Below are 15795 nucleotides of genomic sequence, written 5' to 3'. Positions count from 1 at the left end.
CAGCAGACCCCATTTCGAAAGAACACGGTGAGGCCAAGAGGCAACAATAACAGTTTTCAACAGGAAGCTGAGAGTCTTTTTCCAGGAATGTTTTCTAAATACTCTATCTCTGGTGGTGCAGAGATGTATGTGAAATACAGTCTGATTTTAGAATTTGTGAGTAGTAGTATCTCCTAATCTAGTTAAATTCTCAAATGACTTTTAGTAGGTTGATTTAGTTATCACTCTGGCTTCTACGGTAGTGGGTTCCCTTGATTATATAAAAACTGAAAATTAAAAGGTCAAAGAAGTCATAACTGAAAAGTGGCCATTTTATTGGTTGGGCATAAAGTATGTGAATTATGTGATCTTTTGTGTCCAGGAATGATTTTACGGTTCCAAATTAAGAAAATTCTTCACTTCATTTTTGTTCTTGAAAATTATGATTATCCACAGAAACGATTGAGATAACACCTGAAAGTACATTTTTCATTTCAGTTATGACAATGCAAGTAAAAATTAACACCTAGTCTTGAAATATTTAAGTAAATGAATATTTTGCCTCAGGCAGAAACAGTCTGAAATATCCCAGAGACTTCTGCATAGAGAGAAACACTCTGTGAAAAGTCATGTATCCCCCAATTTTTAGAGTAAGCGAATTGCTGATCAAATATTGTACCCAATTTATAGTCAAATAACTATTTATATAAATTTTATATTCCCCATGGAAAAAAGGTAAATAATCCATGGGATGCACTATTCTAGAGTAATGCAGTGTTTCCAAGGAAGGATTGAAGGACATGGGAAATTTTTTGAAAAAACATATTCTAAAATTACCTTTAACTTTGTTTATAGTCATGATATTTATTTTTATTTTCAAATGACATTGAAAGAGGCTAAGAAATTTTTATTTTTATTTTTAGGAACAAGGAACAAGGATCTGATGACACAATGTATTTTTCAATTTAATGTTTATGTGATTAGACTTTTTCTGCGAGCCTCTTGGTGACTTTGATGTTGCTGATAGTGGTGGCAGCAGCCAACATTTCTAGAAACTCACTCTGCACCAAGCACTGTTCTAAGTGATTGCATGTTGTAGATATTTTACCCTCACAACGTGCATATGAGACAGATGGTGTCAGAATCCCCAGTTATAGATGAGGAAACTGGCCTCATGTTGATGTCAAGTATTTATTGTCTTTAGGGCCCCTGTATCTATATGAATACTTCTGTTAAATATTAGTGAGTGATTCAGAGATTTTTTTTTTTAATGTTACATTTGGTTGTATTTGATTAAAAGTTCACATGATATCCACTGTTTTTATCCTTTTCAGGTATGCGATTTTGTGTGGCTACGTATCAGAGTTTGAAGGCTTACAAAACAAAATCAACTATGGACATCGCTTCAAGGTATTTCTTGGTATCAAAAATGTTTTAATGTAGCTATATGTTCCATTAACAGTTACAAACCAAATTATTCAACAAATTAATCTCTAGGAATTTATCTTTTTTCATTTAAGTGAAATGATAGTCTTTAAATAGTACTGTGCCAAAAAGAAAATCAAACTATTTGGGCGATTAAAGATATTATTACTCTAGTAATGCACATATACATCATTTATAATAGGCCTCTCATTATAATAGCTCAATAAATAACCCCTTGGGGCCAATAATTATTGGGACGGGCAAAGAATTCTTTGTTTTCCAGCTCCCTGTAACCATTTTGACAAGGTCAAAGGAGTAAATTCCTCTACTGCCCAGTTCTACTGTTTTTTCCCCCATTATACCCTAATCATTTGATACTTGCCTCTGACTCAGTAAGTCATGGGCAAGTCATGGGCAGACAAAAGTGTGACTTGGATGTTTTCTATTTTTATAGTTACATTTTGGCTTTAAATTATCTGTAGTCTTATTAAATCATAGTCACAGTTCTGGTTTTAGTTGTAGCAATCATTTTTAATAATTGAATTATCGATAAGACTTAATTGTATTAATGATAGGGATTGGGGAGGGAAAGAAACATTGTAAAGCTCCTTGGAATTTACTGGGCACAGTTCCATTCAGCACCTCCTGAAACTGGGGAGATGATATTTCTTTTGCATTTTCTTTCAGGAACATCTGGATAAAGCAATCCAATTTTTACCTGAAGAACCCTTTTTGTATTACCTAAAGGGAAGATACTGTTATACTGTAAGTTGATTGCTTTTATCTATAAATCTTATTTGAATATACTATGATTATATGATGTATTTTCAGTGACATTCATTCTTTTACTGTTTTATCTAGTGCCTACTGTGGGGAAAATGATAACGTCAACACATTTTATGAGTTTATAATTTATATATTTATATACTGTGTTATATACAACATATGGTTTTACATATGTATGTATATATTTTTTTCCTCTCCTGCCTTTCCATTTCCCCTTGAAGCAGTCACATTGTCTCCCTTCATGCTCTCTCAGGTGGTGATCAAGCCACCTACACACATGCGCGCCCTGTATCAGTGCACTACTCTCTGTTTTGTAGGAGGACTTTTGTCATTTATGAGAGTTTAATGAGCATAAATTATGTGCTCACTGGCCAGAAGATAGATAAAACCCTGTCCTTGTCTTCAAGGAACTTAATTTAGAAGGGGACGTGAGATGTATAGAAATAAATAAAGCCAGCTGGTAAGTCTAAGACCCAGTGTCTTAAATGACATTCGTTTATGGGAAATTAACAGAATGTGAAAACATATCTTAAGAGACGCGTGACAAAATTACCATGAAGAGAGATGCTATTTCTGGATGAGAAAATTAGCGTAGGCAAAAGAGGAAGCTTTTTATTTGAGGCTTGAAGAGGGTTAGGGATGAAGAAGGATGCCTACTTTTATTGAACATCTGTTATGTATCAGATGTACATTTTATACTTTATATTTCTAATCTCGTTTAATACTCTAACAGCCTTGTAAGCAGTTTTACTATACCAGTTTTAAATGTTAGGAATCTGAGTTTTCATGAAGGTAGGAAACTCCTCTATGGTCTGAAAACCTTTGACCCAACCACACGTGAGTCTGGGGCTTGAATGTGCTTTGTTTGTTTATGATTAAAAAACCCAAGAGGGAAATTTTAATTCAAAATAGAACCTGATCTTCATGCTGTAGACAAATGGCAGAAGCTATTGCTCATCCTCCCTGGAGAAAGGTACATTCACACAGGCCTCATAAACTCTAACAGAGTGGCCCAACGCTGGGGGCTCACAGTAAAAAATAATGGAATATACAAAGAAATAAGCCATCAGGAATGATAGTCAACAGAAAGAAACAAAAAGGAAAACCCAGAAATAGATTGAAAGGACTTAAGATTTTGTAAACATGGAACACAGAATATTAAACAGCTATCTATATAATGTTTTTTTAAAAGTAAGAGGAATTGGGGAAAAAAATGGATGAGGAGCATAAGACTACAAAAATGACCAGGTAGATTTGAAAAAAATGAAACAACTTTTGTAATAGAAAGTATATTATTTGACATTAAAAGAAAAATCAATGGAAAGACTTAGCACTAGATAGGTACCGCTAAAGACAGAATTCGCAAACTTTAAGATAAATCTGGAAAAGTTAACTGGAGTGCAGCACAGAGGAACAAAGAAATAGAAAATATGAAGGAGAGGTAAAAAGACAAGGAAGGTAAGTAAGGACACCACAGAGTGGTAAATTTTTACCCACCTCCGTTGGTAATTAATAGAACAAGAAGACAAAAAACAAAAGAAGGATTAGTAAGTATATAAAACATTGGAGCCTCACATTTAATAAACTTGATCTAACAAACATATATGAAAATATGTACCAAAACATTGAAGCATACACATTTTTCAAGCCTACGTAGAATGTTACAAAATTTGCCGTATATGAAGTCATAAAGCAAATCTTAATAAATTTCAAAAAATTGACATCATACAGAATTTCTGATCATTATGCAATTAAATTAGAAATTCAAAAACAAAACAAAAAATAAATCTTGAAACTAGGAATAATAGGAAATGATAATTAAAACCACAAGGAGATACCATTTTATTCCTACTCATTTGATAAAATTTAAAGATATCAGTATGATATATTGCAAGAATTTGAAGCAACAAAAGTTCTTACATTGTTGTGGGAGCATAAACTGATGCAACCACCTTGGGAACAATAGGGTATTATCTTTTAAATTTAATGATGGCTACCATTTGACCCACACTGGTGCCTACCCTAGAGAAACTCTTGCAAATGTGCTCTAAAGGCTTGTTCAAGAATGCCTGTAGCAGCCTTGTTCTTAAGAGAAAAAAAAATGGAAATGACTCAAATGTCCGTTGACAAGAGTGGATGAAAAATCATTGATGTATGTTTAAGTGATGGAATATTTCACAGATATTTAAAAGGCTGGATTTCAGTTACACTCGTCAACCAGGATGAAATCGTAAAACTATACTGTTAAGTGAAAAAATGTCATAGAAAGAAATAAACAACACGATATTATTTTTTAAAGTTCAAAAACAAAAATAAGCATAGCAGTAAGTAACATTATGTAGAAAAGCAAGGGCATAATTTTTTTTTAAATGGAGGTTAATGGCTACCTAGAAACCTTGACGAAGGGATTGGGAAGGAAGACACTTGATGGGGTTGGGGAGAGCATCCACTGCATCAGTGCCCTTTTAAGTATTCATTTCTGAATTTGTTTAGTCTTTCATGATAAACCTCTAACACTCATCTTTGGGAAAATGTTAAAAAGAAAGCAAAAAATAAATGGTAATATGACATTTAATTTTGGTGGTTATTGGTTAAAAAAATTTCTCCTGGATTGTAAGTATGTATACGGGACCCTCACTTTACACTCCCTCTGGGTTGTAAGTATGTATACGGGACCCTCCCTTTACACTCCCTCTGGGTTGTAAGTATGTATACGGGACCCTCCCTTTACACTCCCTCTGGGTTGTAAGTATGTATACGGGACCCTCCCTTTACACTCCCTCTGGGTTGTAAGTATGTATACGGGACCCTCCCTTTACACTCCCTCTGGGTTGTAAGTATGTATACGGGACCCTCCCTTTACACTCCCTCTGGGTTGTAAGTATGTATACGGGACCCTCCCTTTACACTCCCTCTGGGTTGTAAGTATGTATACGGGACCCTCCCTTTACACTCCCTCTGGGTTGTAAGTATGTATACGGGACCCTCCCTTTACACTCCCTCTGGGTTGTAAGTATGTATACGGGACCCTCCCTTTACACTCCCTCTGGGTTGTAAGTATGTATACGGGACCCTCCCTTTACACTCCCTCTGGGTTGTAAGTATGTATACGGGACCCTCCCTTTACACTCCCTCTGGGTTGTAAGTATGTATACGGGACCCTCCCTTTACACTCCCTCTGGGTTGTAAGTATGTATACGGGACCCTCCCTTTACACTCCCTCTGGGTTGTAAGTATGTATACGGGACCCTCCCTTTACACTCCCTCTGGGTTGTAAGTATGTATACGGGACCCTCCCTTTACACTCCCTCTGGGTTGTAAGTATGTATACGGGACCCTCCCTTTACACTCCCTCTGGGTTGTAAGTATGTATACGGGACCCTCCCTTTACACTCCCTCTGGGTTGTAAGTATGTATACGGGACCCTCCCTTTACACTCCCTCTGGGTTGTAAGTATGTATACGGGACCCTCCCTTTACACTCCCTCTGGGTTGTAAGTATGTATACGGGACCCTCCCTTTACACTCCCTCTGGGTTGTAAGTATGTATACGGGACCCTCCCTTTACACTCCCTCTGGGTTGTAAGTATGTATACGGGACCCTCCCTTTACACTCCCTCTGGGTTGTAAGTATGTATACGGGACCCTCCCTTTACACTCCCTCTGGGTTGTAAGTATGTATACGGGACCCTCCCTTTACACTCCCTCTGGGTTGTAAGTATGTATACGGGACCCTCCCTTTACACTCCCTCTGGGTTGTAAGTATGTATACGGGACCCTCCCTTTACACTCCCTCTGGGTTGTAAGTATGTATACGGGACCCTCCCTTTACACTCCCTCTGGGTTGTAAGTATGTATACGGGACCCTCCCTTTACACTCCCTCTGGGTTGTAAGTATGTATACGGGACCCTCCCTTTACACTCCCTCTGGGTTGTAAGTATGTATACGGGACCCTCCCTTTACACTCCCTCTGGGTTGTAAGTATGTATACGGGACCCTCCCTTTACACTCCCTCTGGGTTGTAAGTATGTATACGGGACCCTCCCTTTACACTCCCTCTGGGTTGTAAGTATGTATACGGGACCCTCCCTTTACACTCCCTCTGGGTTGTAAGTATGTATACGGGACCCTCCCTTTACACTCCCTCTGGGTTGTAAGTATGTATACGGGACCCTCCCTTTACACTCCCTCTGGGTTGTAAGTATGTATACGGGACCCTCCCTTTACACTCCCTCTGGGTTGTAAGTATGTATACGGGACCCTCCCTTTACACTCCCTCTGGGTTGTAAGTATGTATACGGGACCCTCCCTTTACACTCCCTCTGGGTTGTAAGTATGTATACGGGACCCTCCCTTTACACTCCCTCTGGGTTGTAAGTATGTATACGGGACCCTCCCTTTACACTCCCTCTGGGTTGTAAGTATGTATACGGGACCCTCCCTTTACACTCCCTCTGGGTTGTAAGTATGTATACGGGACCCTCCCTTTACACTCCCTCTGGGTTGTAAGTATGTATACGGGACCCTCCCTTTACACTCCCTCTGGGTTGTAAGTATGTATACGGGACCCTCCCTTTACACTCCCTCTGGGTTGTAAGTATGTATACGGGACCCTCCCTTTACACTCCCTCTGGGTTGTAAGTATGTATACGGGACCCTCCCTTTACACTCCCTCTGGGTTGTAAGTATGTATACGGGACCCTCCCTTTACACTCCCTCTGGGTTGTAAGTATGTATACGGGACCCTCCCTTTACACTCCCTCTGGGTTGCGGATCCTCATTCTAGTTACGTGTCTGAGATGCTGCCCTCTGGGTCAGTTTGGCAGCATGGAGTAGGCAGGAAGAGAGCAAAGGCAGGGTCTTCTGGCTGCTGCACTCGGTGCCAAGAAATACTGCTCTGTGATCATCTCAGAATCATGAATCAGATGAACAAACAAGATCAGAGTTCCCCACCTCCACCCCTTTTTCTGGTTGAACACAAATCTTATCCTGAGTATTTCAAATTGATGTTTTAACCAGTGCTTTTAGAGCTCATAGTTTGTTAGAATTATGAAAAAGGAAGGCAAAATATTAATACCATAAAGGTGACATCTCTCATATGTGTTATTTATGGATAAGTATTTATACTTATATGCATATATGTACATATACACACACACATCTAACTGGGGAGAGATTATTCACTCAAAAGGTGAACAGTTTTCTAAGAGTGATGTTGCTCTGTATTTTCAGGTCTCGAAACTGAGCTGGATTGAGAAAAAAATGGCTGCTACTCTGTTTGGAAAAATACCATCCTCAACTGTAGAAGAAGCTTTGCAAAATTTCCTTAAGGTATCTTTTGTCTATCCATTCTTTTAGTGTCAAGCCAGCTACTGTCTGCACCAGTCCCTCCTACCCTTGTTTTCAAGGAAATCTTTCTGTTCTCGTTGGGTAGATCTAACTGAAGCCCCAGTTTGAATCCTAATTTTGGCATGTTCTGTTTTAAGCCTCTCATAATGTGAGTTATGTTTTAAATCCAAACTATTTCTTAGAGCAGCTAGTTATGCCCTAGGTCCTGGTGCGGCAGCGCTTACTACCACATCCGAGAGCAGCTCTGCAGGGCACGTGAGTATGTGCAAAAGCATTCATGCCCTGATTATTGGGCTTGGTCCCGAATACTCCTGATTAGCTAATATAGAAACAGGTTAGTCTTAAAGAGCTGAAAGATGCCAAAAGAAAGAGTTATTTTAAAAGCCATCCCATAAGTTGCAGACAGTTCTTTGGAACATTCTTGGGGCATCAAACCAAACCAGTATTTTCATTCCTGACTTAAAAATGTATAATTGCTATGCTAATAAAATGCTGAACAGTAATATGTGTGTGTGCACAGATGTAAATGTGTAATATTCCACCCATATAATCGACTTCCTCTTGGGCTAACATTCTCTGAAACCAATTATAGAATCTTATAGACACTCAGATATTTTTTCTTTCCCCATCTACTTGTTGCAGATGTGTAACAATATAGACAAAATCAGGCTCTGAATGGTTTTGTACAACATATTGTGCATGTTAATATTTTTGTTATATTTTAGGGATCGATTTTGTAAAACTGAGAAGGGATTTAAGATCATATGGTCTAAGATGGCAAATAGGTTTCATCACACTTTCCATCTCTGAACAAGGGCTAGTGGCTGCCTAGAGTGCTTTGTGAAAAAATAAGTGTTCTGAGATTAAGCATGAGCCCAGCAGAAAAACATGCAGGAAACAGAAGCACAAGGGCCATATGTTTCTTATTTTTTATTTAATATGATCTTTTTCATTTTATGAAAAAGAGAATCAAGACCTCAGGAGCTCAGTTTTTTCCAGTGTCATACAATGGCAAATCAAAAATGTGAATGAAGCCTAAGACGTCATCATCCCCATTCTTCACTTTTTTCCACCACTGAGAATTAGTTCTCCCATTTTAAATTTTATAAGAATATAGATCATGGTATATTTAAGATAAATGATTTATAAAAAGTGCTAAGTTAATTAGCAAAAATGTCACTTGAACTTGAAATTCATTTCTTCATAGTATCAAAATTATAATTGGGGAGTTGGGTTTTCAGGACATTGCACAGAAGTTCTTAAGGTGCTAATGTACCTGAATTATTGCACAGATAAAATCAAAATGATAACAGGCACAGTAATGCAGAGGTGGGACTGCAAGCTCGGGAAACAGACCACCTGGTTAACTCAGTGCTGCCCCTTCCCGGCTGATGAACACTGGTTCGTCATTGATAAAATCCTCTCTCTCTCAGTTTAGTCTGTCACGTGGAGGTAATAGGTCCTGACTCATAGTATTATTGTGAAGATTAAGTAAGTTAATACAAGTCAATGGCTTAGGGGGTGCCCAGCACCCAGTAAGTGCTCAATAAAAGCTCACAAAATTTTAACTTCATTAAAATGCAAACACCTTGGCAGACCATCTTGAGGACCTCACTATTCCGTCATGACTTAGATTCTGTCTGAACGTGCATTCCACGGTGTTTGTCAAGAGAGTGAGAAGTCACGTACAACTAGATATACAGCTATGTACTGGGGCTTTGGGGAGGAAAAAAAAAGTGAGAAGGCATCAGGAGTGCTTCTCCCCGTATTTACTGCAACGACTGAGGGTACTGAGAGTGCTGAGGGCTGAGTGTGGAGGAACTGAGAGATCTGGGAGGCGGAGGGGAGGAAGAGCAAGCAGCACAGACCTTGCATCCCACCCCCGGGAAAGTCCGCAACGCCTGGTCCTGACAGGAGGTCATGTTCTTGGAACCCAGACTCTAGGACTCCTTGCCCTCACTCTGTCCCTACAAAGAGGGTTCACAGGGGCCAGGAAGGTATCCCCAGAGCCATCCACTTTGGTCCTGTAGAGGTCAAGAGCACTGGCTTTAGAATCAGACAGTTTGAGACCTGAGCCTTTTCCTGTCTGTATGACGTGGGCATGTTTCTCTATTTCAGCTACTCTTAAATTCCTTATTTGTAAAGTAGGCATAATAATACCTACTTTATATGGTTTTGTGAAGATTGCATAAAATAACATATGTCATTTTCTAGGCCCAGGGTCTAGCATGCTAAGTGCTGTAACTAAAAATAAATGTTAGCTGCTATTCTTTTGCTCTTGTAACAGGTGAAACCTGGTCCTCCACAGCCTCATAGCATCTAGGAGGGTGGTTTTAGACCAGGAGTCACCTGTGAATCCCCTGTGGGAATTGTTTCAAACTATAGCATGCTTTCCACCTCATCCAAAATTCTGGCATGATTCCCTTGGACAGTGGTTCTCAACCGCAGCATACATTAGAATCATCTGGAGAGCTTTAAAACATGCCAGCCCAGGCCACAATCCAGACTAATTATTTCAGAATCTCTGAATATATTATGGTATGGTTCATATGCAATAAAATGCACCCATTTTAAGTGTTTAGTTCAGTGAAGTTTGACAAATTTGTATGCTCATGTAATCACCACCATTTCAAGATATAGAACATTTCCATCAGCCTAGAGATTTATCTTTGCCCTTTTGCTGTCAGTTTCCCCCACTCCCTGCCCCAGGCAACCACTGATCTGCTTCCTGTCACTTTAGATTAGTTTTGCCTATTCTAAAATTTTATATAAATGGAATCATAGAGCTTGTACTTTGTGTATATCTAGCTTCCTTAGCTCAGCATGATGTTTTGGGCTTCATTCATTTTAATGAGTGTATCAGTAGTTCCTTTTTATTGCCTAGTAATATTCCATTATATGGCTATACCATAATTTCCTTAGGCATTTACCTATTGGTGAACATCTGAGTTGTTTCCAGTTTGGGGCTATTATGAATAGTTTTTGTGAACATTCATATGCAAGATTTTGTGTGGAGACATTTTTAACTTTTTTGAGTAAGTACCTGGGAATGGAATTGTTAGGTCAGTATGGTAAGTGTTTTGAAAGCTTGGTCAGTGTTTTTGAAGCTCTCAAGGCAGCCCATGGCATGGTTGAGAACCACTGGACCAGTGGATGGGTATGCATAGTTGGTGACAGGTGTGGCAGTGCTGGGGGACAGGCCACACTGATCTCACCCACATATGATTCCTGGATCTCCCTTAGTGGTTTCACCAACTGCAAAGCCGCCTTCTGTGTCTTGATGTGATGGAGGGCTGCTGCATGAGGTTATGAGATGTTCTAAAACAAAGCTAATTTATTTAGCAATATTTGTTAAGCACATACCTGGTACCAAACACAGCGTCTAATGTAGGGAACACAGAAATAACCAACAAAGCTCCTGTTTTGAGGGAAATTGGACGGCCAAGACTAAGTAGACAAGTACAATAGTCCCTGCCAGGTGTTATGATAGAGTGTTCTAAGAGCCTAGCTAGAGACTGCCCCTTAATTAGAACACTGTCCTGTGTAATGCTACCTTCCTTGTCATTCAGCTAAGGCCTTAAGGTCAGAATCTGCTCCATTTGAGGAATTTGGTGGTGTTAGGAGCCTGCCTGTTCCTTTGAGCTTCTTTTTTTTTTTTCCCCAGTGAGAAAGATTGGCCCTGAGCTAAGATCTGTTGCCAATCTTCCTCTTTTTGCTTGAGGAAGATTGTTGCTGAGCTAACATCTGTGGCAGTCTTCCTCTATCTTGTATGTGGGATGCCGCCCACATCAGCATGGCTTGATGAGTGGTGCATAAGTCCACACCCAGGGTCCAAACCTCTGAATCCCGGGCCACCGAAGCGGAACGCACAAACTTAACCAGTAAGCCACCAGGTTGACCCCTGGGCTTCTTTTTTTTTTTTTTTTTTCCCATAAGCACAAAAAAGATGTTCTGATTTATGATCATTCTGGTTAATTAAACATTAAGTGTTAAGGTATATATGCAGAATTAAAGTGCCAACATTAAAGAAATAAGAAGCTGCTTATGTGCATATGTTGGGGCAAGTTGTCCAGATAGGATTTGGACAGACTTGGGGCAGCTACTGGACATAGAAGAAGGTACAATTGAACAAAGTTTAATCTAGGTCTTTCGGATTAGAATGGCTCAAGTAATGCACTTAGTAAACTGGAGTAGAAATGGAACTGATTGGATAAGAGAGAAGAAACAAGAGAGCCAGCCTCCATCAGCACCATGGATGGCTCGAGAGGCCGTTCAAGGCTCCAGCTAGGACTGAATTTGACAACTTCCTTCAATCTGTCGGCAGCCTTGCTGTCTTACTAGCAGGTTCTAGGCCAGATCCACACACTGTTTATCTACTTGATCTTAAAGAGTTCTGCCCAGTCTGGCTCCCCAGCCCAAGAGACTTGGTCCCCCTCTTCCCAGGACCCTTCCCTTTGACTCTGTAGATGGTAAATGTCCTTTACAAGGGGTGTGCTCTGGCAAGGTGTTGGAGCAATCCTCAGCACTCTGGCTCTTGGCTTCCCCTGTTAGTGTCTACCTTTAAAATGTGTATATCCTTTCGCTCATCAATTCAACTTCTAGGAATCTCTCCTGCAGATATAATCACACATGTACACAAGCATATCAGAGCAAGTATGTTCTTTGATCGTTATTAGTAATAGTGAAAAATAAGTCTAAAAGTATAATGGGGAATGCTTAATTATGGTATAATGTGTAGTATGAAGTACAGCTCTTAGGAACAATGAGGTGGATCTGTGTATCTAACATGAAATGTGGCTGTGATACGTTGTAGAAAAAAAGTTTTGGACTAATATGTAGAAAATGGTCCCCTTTTAAAAAAAAAAACAATTATCTTTTTTTTTGGTTTGCCTATGCTTGGTAAAAGATCTGGTAGGATGCATGTGAATTGTGGTTACCACTGGGGAATGAGATTGAAATTGAGGATAAAATTAGAATGCAAGAACTTTCACTTTTTAATTTTGGAAATGTCTGGACTGGTCATATCTTGTAAAACAAGCTTTTTTTTGTAAGTTTTTAAAAATATTCATCTTCTTTTGCGTTCTGCATTCCTCTGGGTTAGGGACTGGGGTCAGGTTACTTGCCTAGGCCTTTACAATAGCAAAAGCTGACTCTGATGCAGAGATTGACTTAGGTTCTAAGAATGGCTGTCTGGCAGTAATACCATCTACCTGAAAGAATTCTCATTTACCAGGGATAAAGAAAAGGAACTGGTACCTAAGAGATTAGTAGATGAGGAGTAAAGTACCTTCATAACACTCACTTATTAAAATCTGCAAGTACATCTACTATTTGGGCTAGTTGTTTCAAGGATCACTTTTCTTTAGAAGTACTTGATGTGAGGGACTTCACATATTATTCCGCTCTTATGAAATGTGTTGAAATCATAAGAAATCAAATATTAATGTAGTGGAAGATGCTTGCCATGGGATAGCTGTCACGCTCTACTCTCCTTTCCTTAAATAGACTGTGAAACATAGAGGACTTGTCCTGGGGGGACTGTATCACCAGTTGTTCTTGTTCTTGAAAGGAAAAGAGAGAAAGGAGAGAGAAGAGGAAGTGAGGAAGATGCTTACACAAAGGAATCCCCAAACCTTAAACTATCTCATTGTGTTGTAAGCTTTCTGACCATAGTAATAATTTCATTTTAATGAAATTAAAAGCTGTATTTCCACCCAAAGGATACTTGAACTGATAAAACAATCCAGATCTGACAACCAACCTAAAGTCTTAGGGTAATTTCGTTAATATTTGATTTATTGAAATATATCCTCTTCACTTATTGTTATTGTTGTTGTTTTAATATGGCCCTGTTATTCTCTTTTCTGTTTTTTCTGAAAATCAGGTTGAAGAACTACACCCTGGTTTTTCTAAGTCCAATTACATGTTCTTGGCCAAGGTAATAAAAACTATTCTTTTTAGGATCACTTTGAATCCCTTACATAAATATGTGATACCTTTAATATTGATTATTTTTTATTTCTAGTGTTATATCGACCTTGAACAAACTAATGATGCTGTGAAGTTCTGTGATTTGGCAGTGTTGCTTCCTTGTGTAAGCAGAGAAGTAAGTCCAAATGGTGACAATGCGTGCCATTTTTTTTTTTTTTTTTTTGAGGAATATTATCCCTGAGCTAACATCTGCTGCCAATTCTCTTTTTGCTGGGGAAGATTGACCCTGAGCTAACATCCATGCCCATCTTCCTCTACTTTATATGTGGGATGCCTGCCACAGCATGGCTTGATAAGTTATGTGTAGGTCTGTGTCTGGGATCCGAATGGGCGAACCCCAGGCTGCTGAAGCAGAGTGCACGAACTTAGCTGCTACACCACTGGGCTGGCCCCAGTGAGTGCCTTTATTTTGTCAGTACTATTCCAGCTTCAAATATGAACAACTGGCTTAGACACAGATGGAGTTTTCTTCTATCCTAAAACATTTTGACTTGGATTTAACGTGTGCTATGAAGTTTTAGGTTGCTGTAGGTAACCCTTCACGGGGAGATCCCGGTTATCTTTAGGGACATACAAATCATGGGCTAGCAGTTAAAACATCCTGATGCTTGTGAGGTGTTAGACAGCAGGGGATGAGATAAGCCCCACTAGGAAGGAGGGAGGACAGCATAATTCTGGGGAGCTGGTGATTAAACTACCATAGGCAGCCAACGAGCTGGACAGGCTGCCCACATTGGAGCAAGAGTGGTGTCCTGGGGTTGCCATCATCAATCCCCAACTCACAGCAGGGTGTGGCTATCCTATCCAAGGCCAAGAAGAAGATTAAAAATATGTATTAACATTTTCTTGGTCTTTGAACACCATTAATGAAAAAAGAAACTCACATTACTTCTTGCTCTTTTATTCACTAATTCAGGATTCTGGATGTGCTCTAAGTTTTAGGAATTTCACAGAGTTAACAGCTCAGTCTTTGTTCCTGTGAGTCATTTACTGATATTGGGGGAACAAAAGGAAATAGATAAATGTTTTCCTGCTCCCTTCTCATACCACCAAACATTATCATCCTCTGAGTCACAACTGAAAAGAAATAGCCAGACATAAACACTCTTCTCTGTTGGGGCAGTACAGGCTCCAGCGTTTGCTGTGATCTGGAATATAAACATGAAAGACGTACCCATTGCCCCTAGGAGCTTATACCCTAGAAGAGAACATAAGCTACATATCCAAGTAACTACAGCTCAGAGTTGAAAGCCTAAAGTGCTAAGAGAGGTAAAAATCATTGGTTATGGAGATATTGAAAAGGGAGAGGTTATTTTCTTGTAGAAGAGACAGGGTAGCATCAGAGGTAGATTTTGAAGATGTATATAATGTGGAGGTGTGGGCCAAACACGTCGCAGATTGTGAACAAAGGCACAGGGGTGGAAAAGCAAAGATCTGTTTGCCTGGAGTGGAAGGAATGCTCAGGGCGGTCATGGGAAATAAGGCTGAAAAGGAGAAGTGAAACAAGACCTGCCCAGGAGCTTCAGCGTTCAGGGATGCTGTGTCTTCACATAGGGCTGATAAGGTTCCACTGGGCCTTTCAGCAACCACCTGTGTGAGGTCTTGGGCTGCTTAGGTGTGTTTTCTGGATGTTTGGGATCTCCTACAGGATCGATTGGCGTTCTAACTCAAATCCCTCAGTTGGTTCTCTTGGTTAACAGGAGGTGTGAAACAGCACAGTCTCAGCAACAGCTCCTCCAGAAGGCAGTTTGTGTAATTTTTTCAGCAGAAAACAGATTTTGTCACTCTAGTTGCTTGCTCCATATTGGTGACTGGGCTCCTACTGTCTTTTACCTGAATGGTATCAGTTGGGTCACATGCAGTCATTTTAAGCAAGATGTCTACGCATTCTTATTAGAAGGTGAGGTTAGAATACAATATGATTATGAAATATAATACCTGGTTTGACATGCAAATGTTTATGCATAAAATTTAGAGCTCTCACAGAAGGGCTAAATATTGACGATCCTCAGGGTTTGGTCCTTAGTCCCTAAGTCTGTGGTCTCCTCTCCCCTTTCCTCCTCCCTGCCTCCCCAAAACTATCCTCCAAGCTCCAAATTCTGTCTACCTGCCAGGAGTCCTCAAATTTATATCTATAGACCTCTCTTCTGAGCTCTAGACCTGATTGTCTTGATTATCCAACTTCCTGCTTGACGTCTCCACTTGGCTGTCTTGCAGACATCTCAGACTTACTCATCATCAAGCCTTTGGATCTGCTTTCCTCCA

The 15795-nt window shown here is 39.8% G+C and overlaps 1 protein-coding gene across 9 annotated transcripts in view; it reads left to right on the top strand.

Moving 5' to 3' along the window:
• Positions 1-15795, top strand: part of RMDN2 (regulator of microtubule dynamics 2) — an 84157-nt gene that overhangs the window by 59345 nt on the left and 9017 nt on the right. For all 9 annotated transcript variants that reach the window (XR_011426481.1, XR_011426480.1, XM_070236433.1 and 6 more), the window contains 5 exons: positions 1314-1389; positions 2092-2169; positions 7423-7521; positions 13424-13477; positions 13565-13645. Coding sequence is in view for 7 of the 9 variants with exons in the window: in XM_070236433.1 (XP_070092534.1) it covers positions 1314-1389; positions 2092-2169; positions 7423-7521; positions 13424-13477; positions 13565-13645 (388 nt within the window). In the remaining 2 variants the exon portion in view is untranslated. The remainder of the gene's footprint in view (positions 1-1313; positions 1390-2091; positions 2170-7422; positions 7522-13423; positions 13478-13564; positions 13646-15795) is intronic.

This window comes from Equus caballus, chromosome 15 (assembly GCF_041296265.1).
Source record: "Equus caballus isolate H_3958 breed thoroughbred chromosome 15, TB-T2T, whole genome shotgun sequence".
In the NCBI taxonomy this organism is placed as follows: domain Eukaryota; kingdom Metazoa; phylum Chordata; class Mammalia; order Perissodactyla; family Equidae; genus Equus; species Equus caballus.
This window is presented reverse-complemented; position numbering and strand designations above follow the sequence as displayed.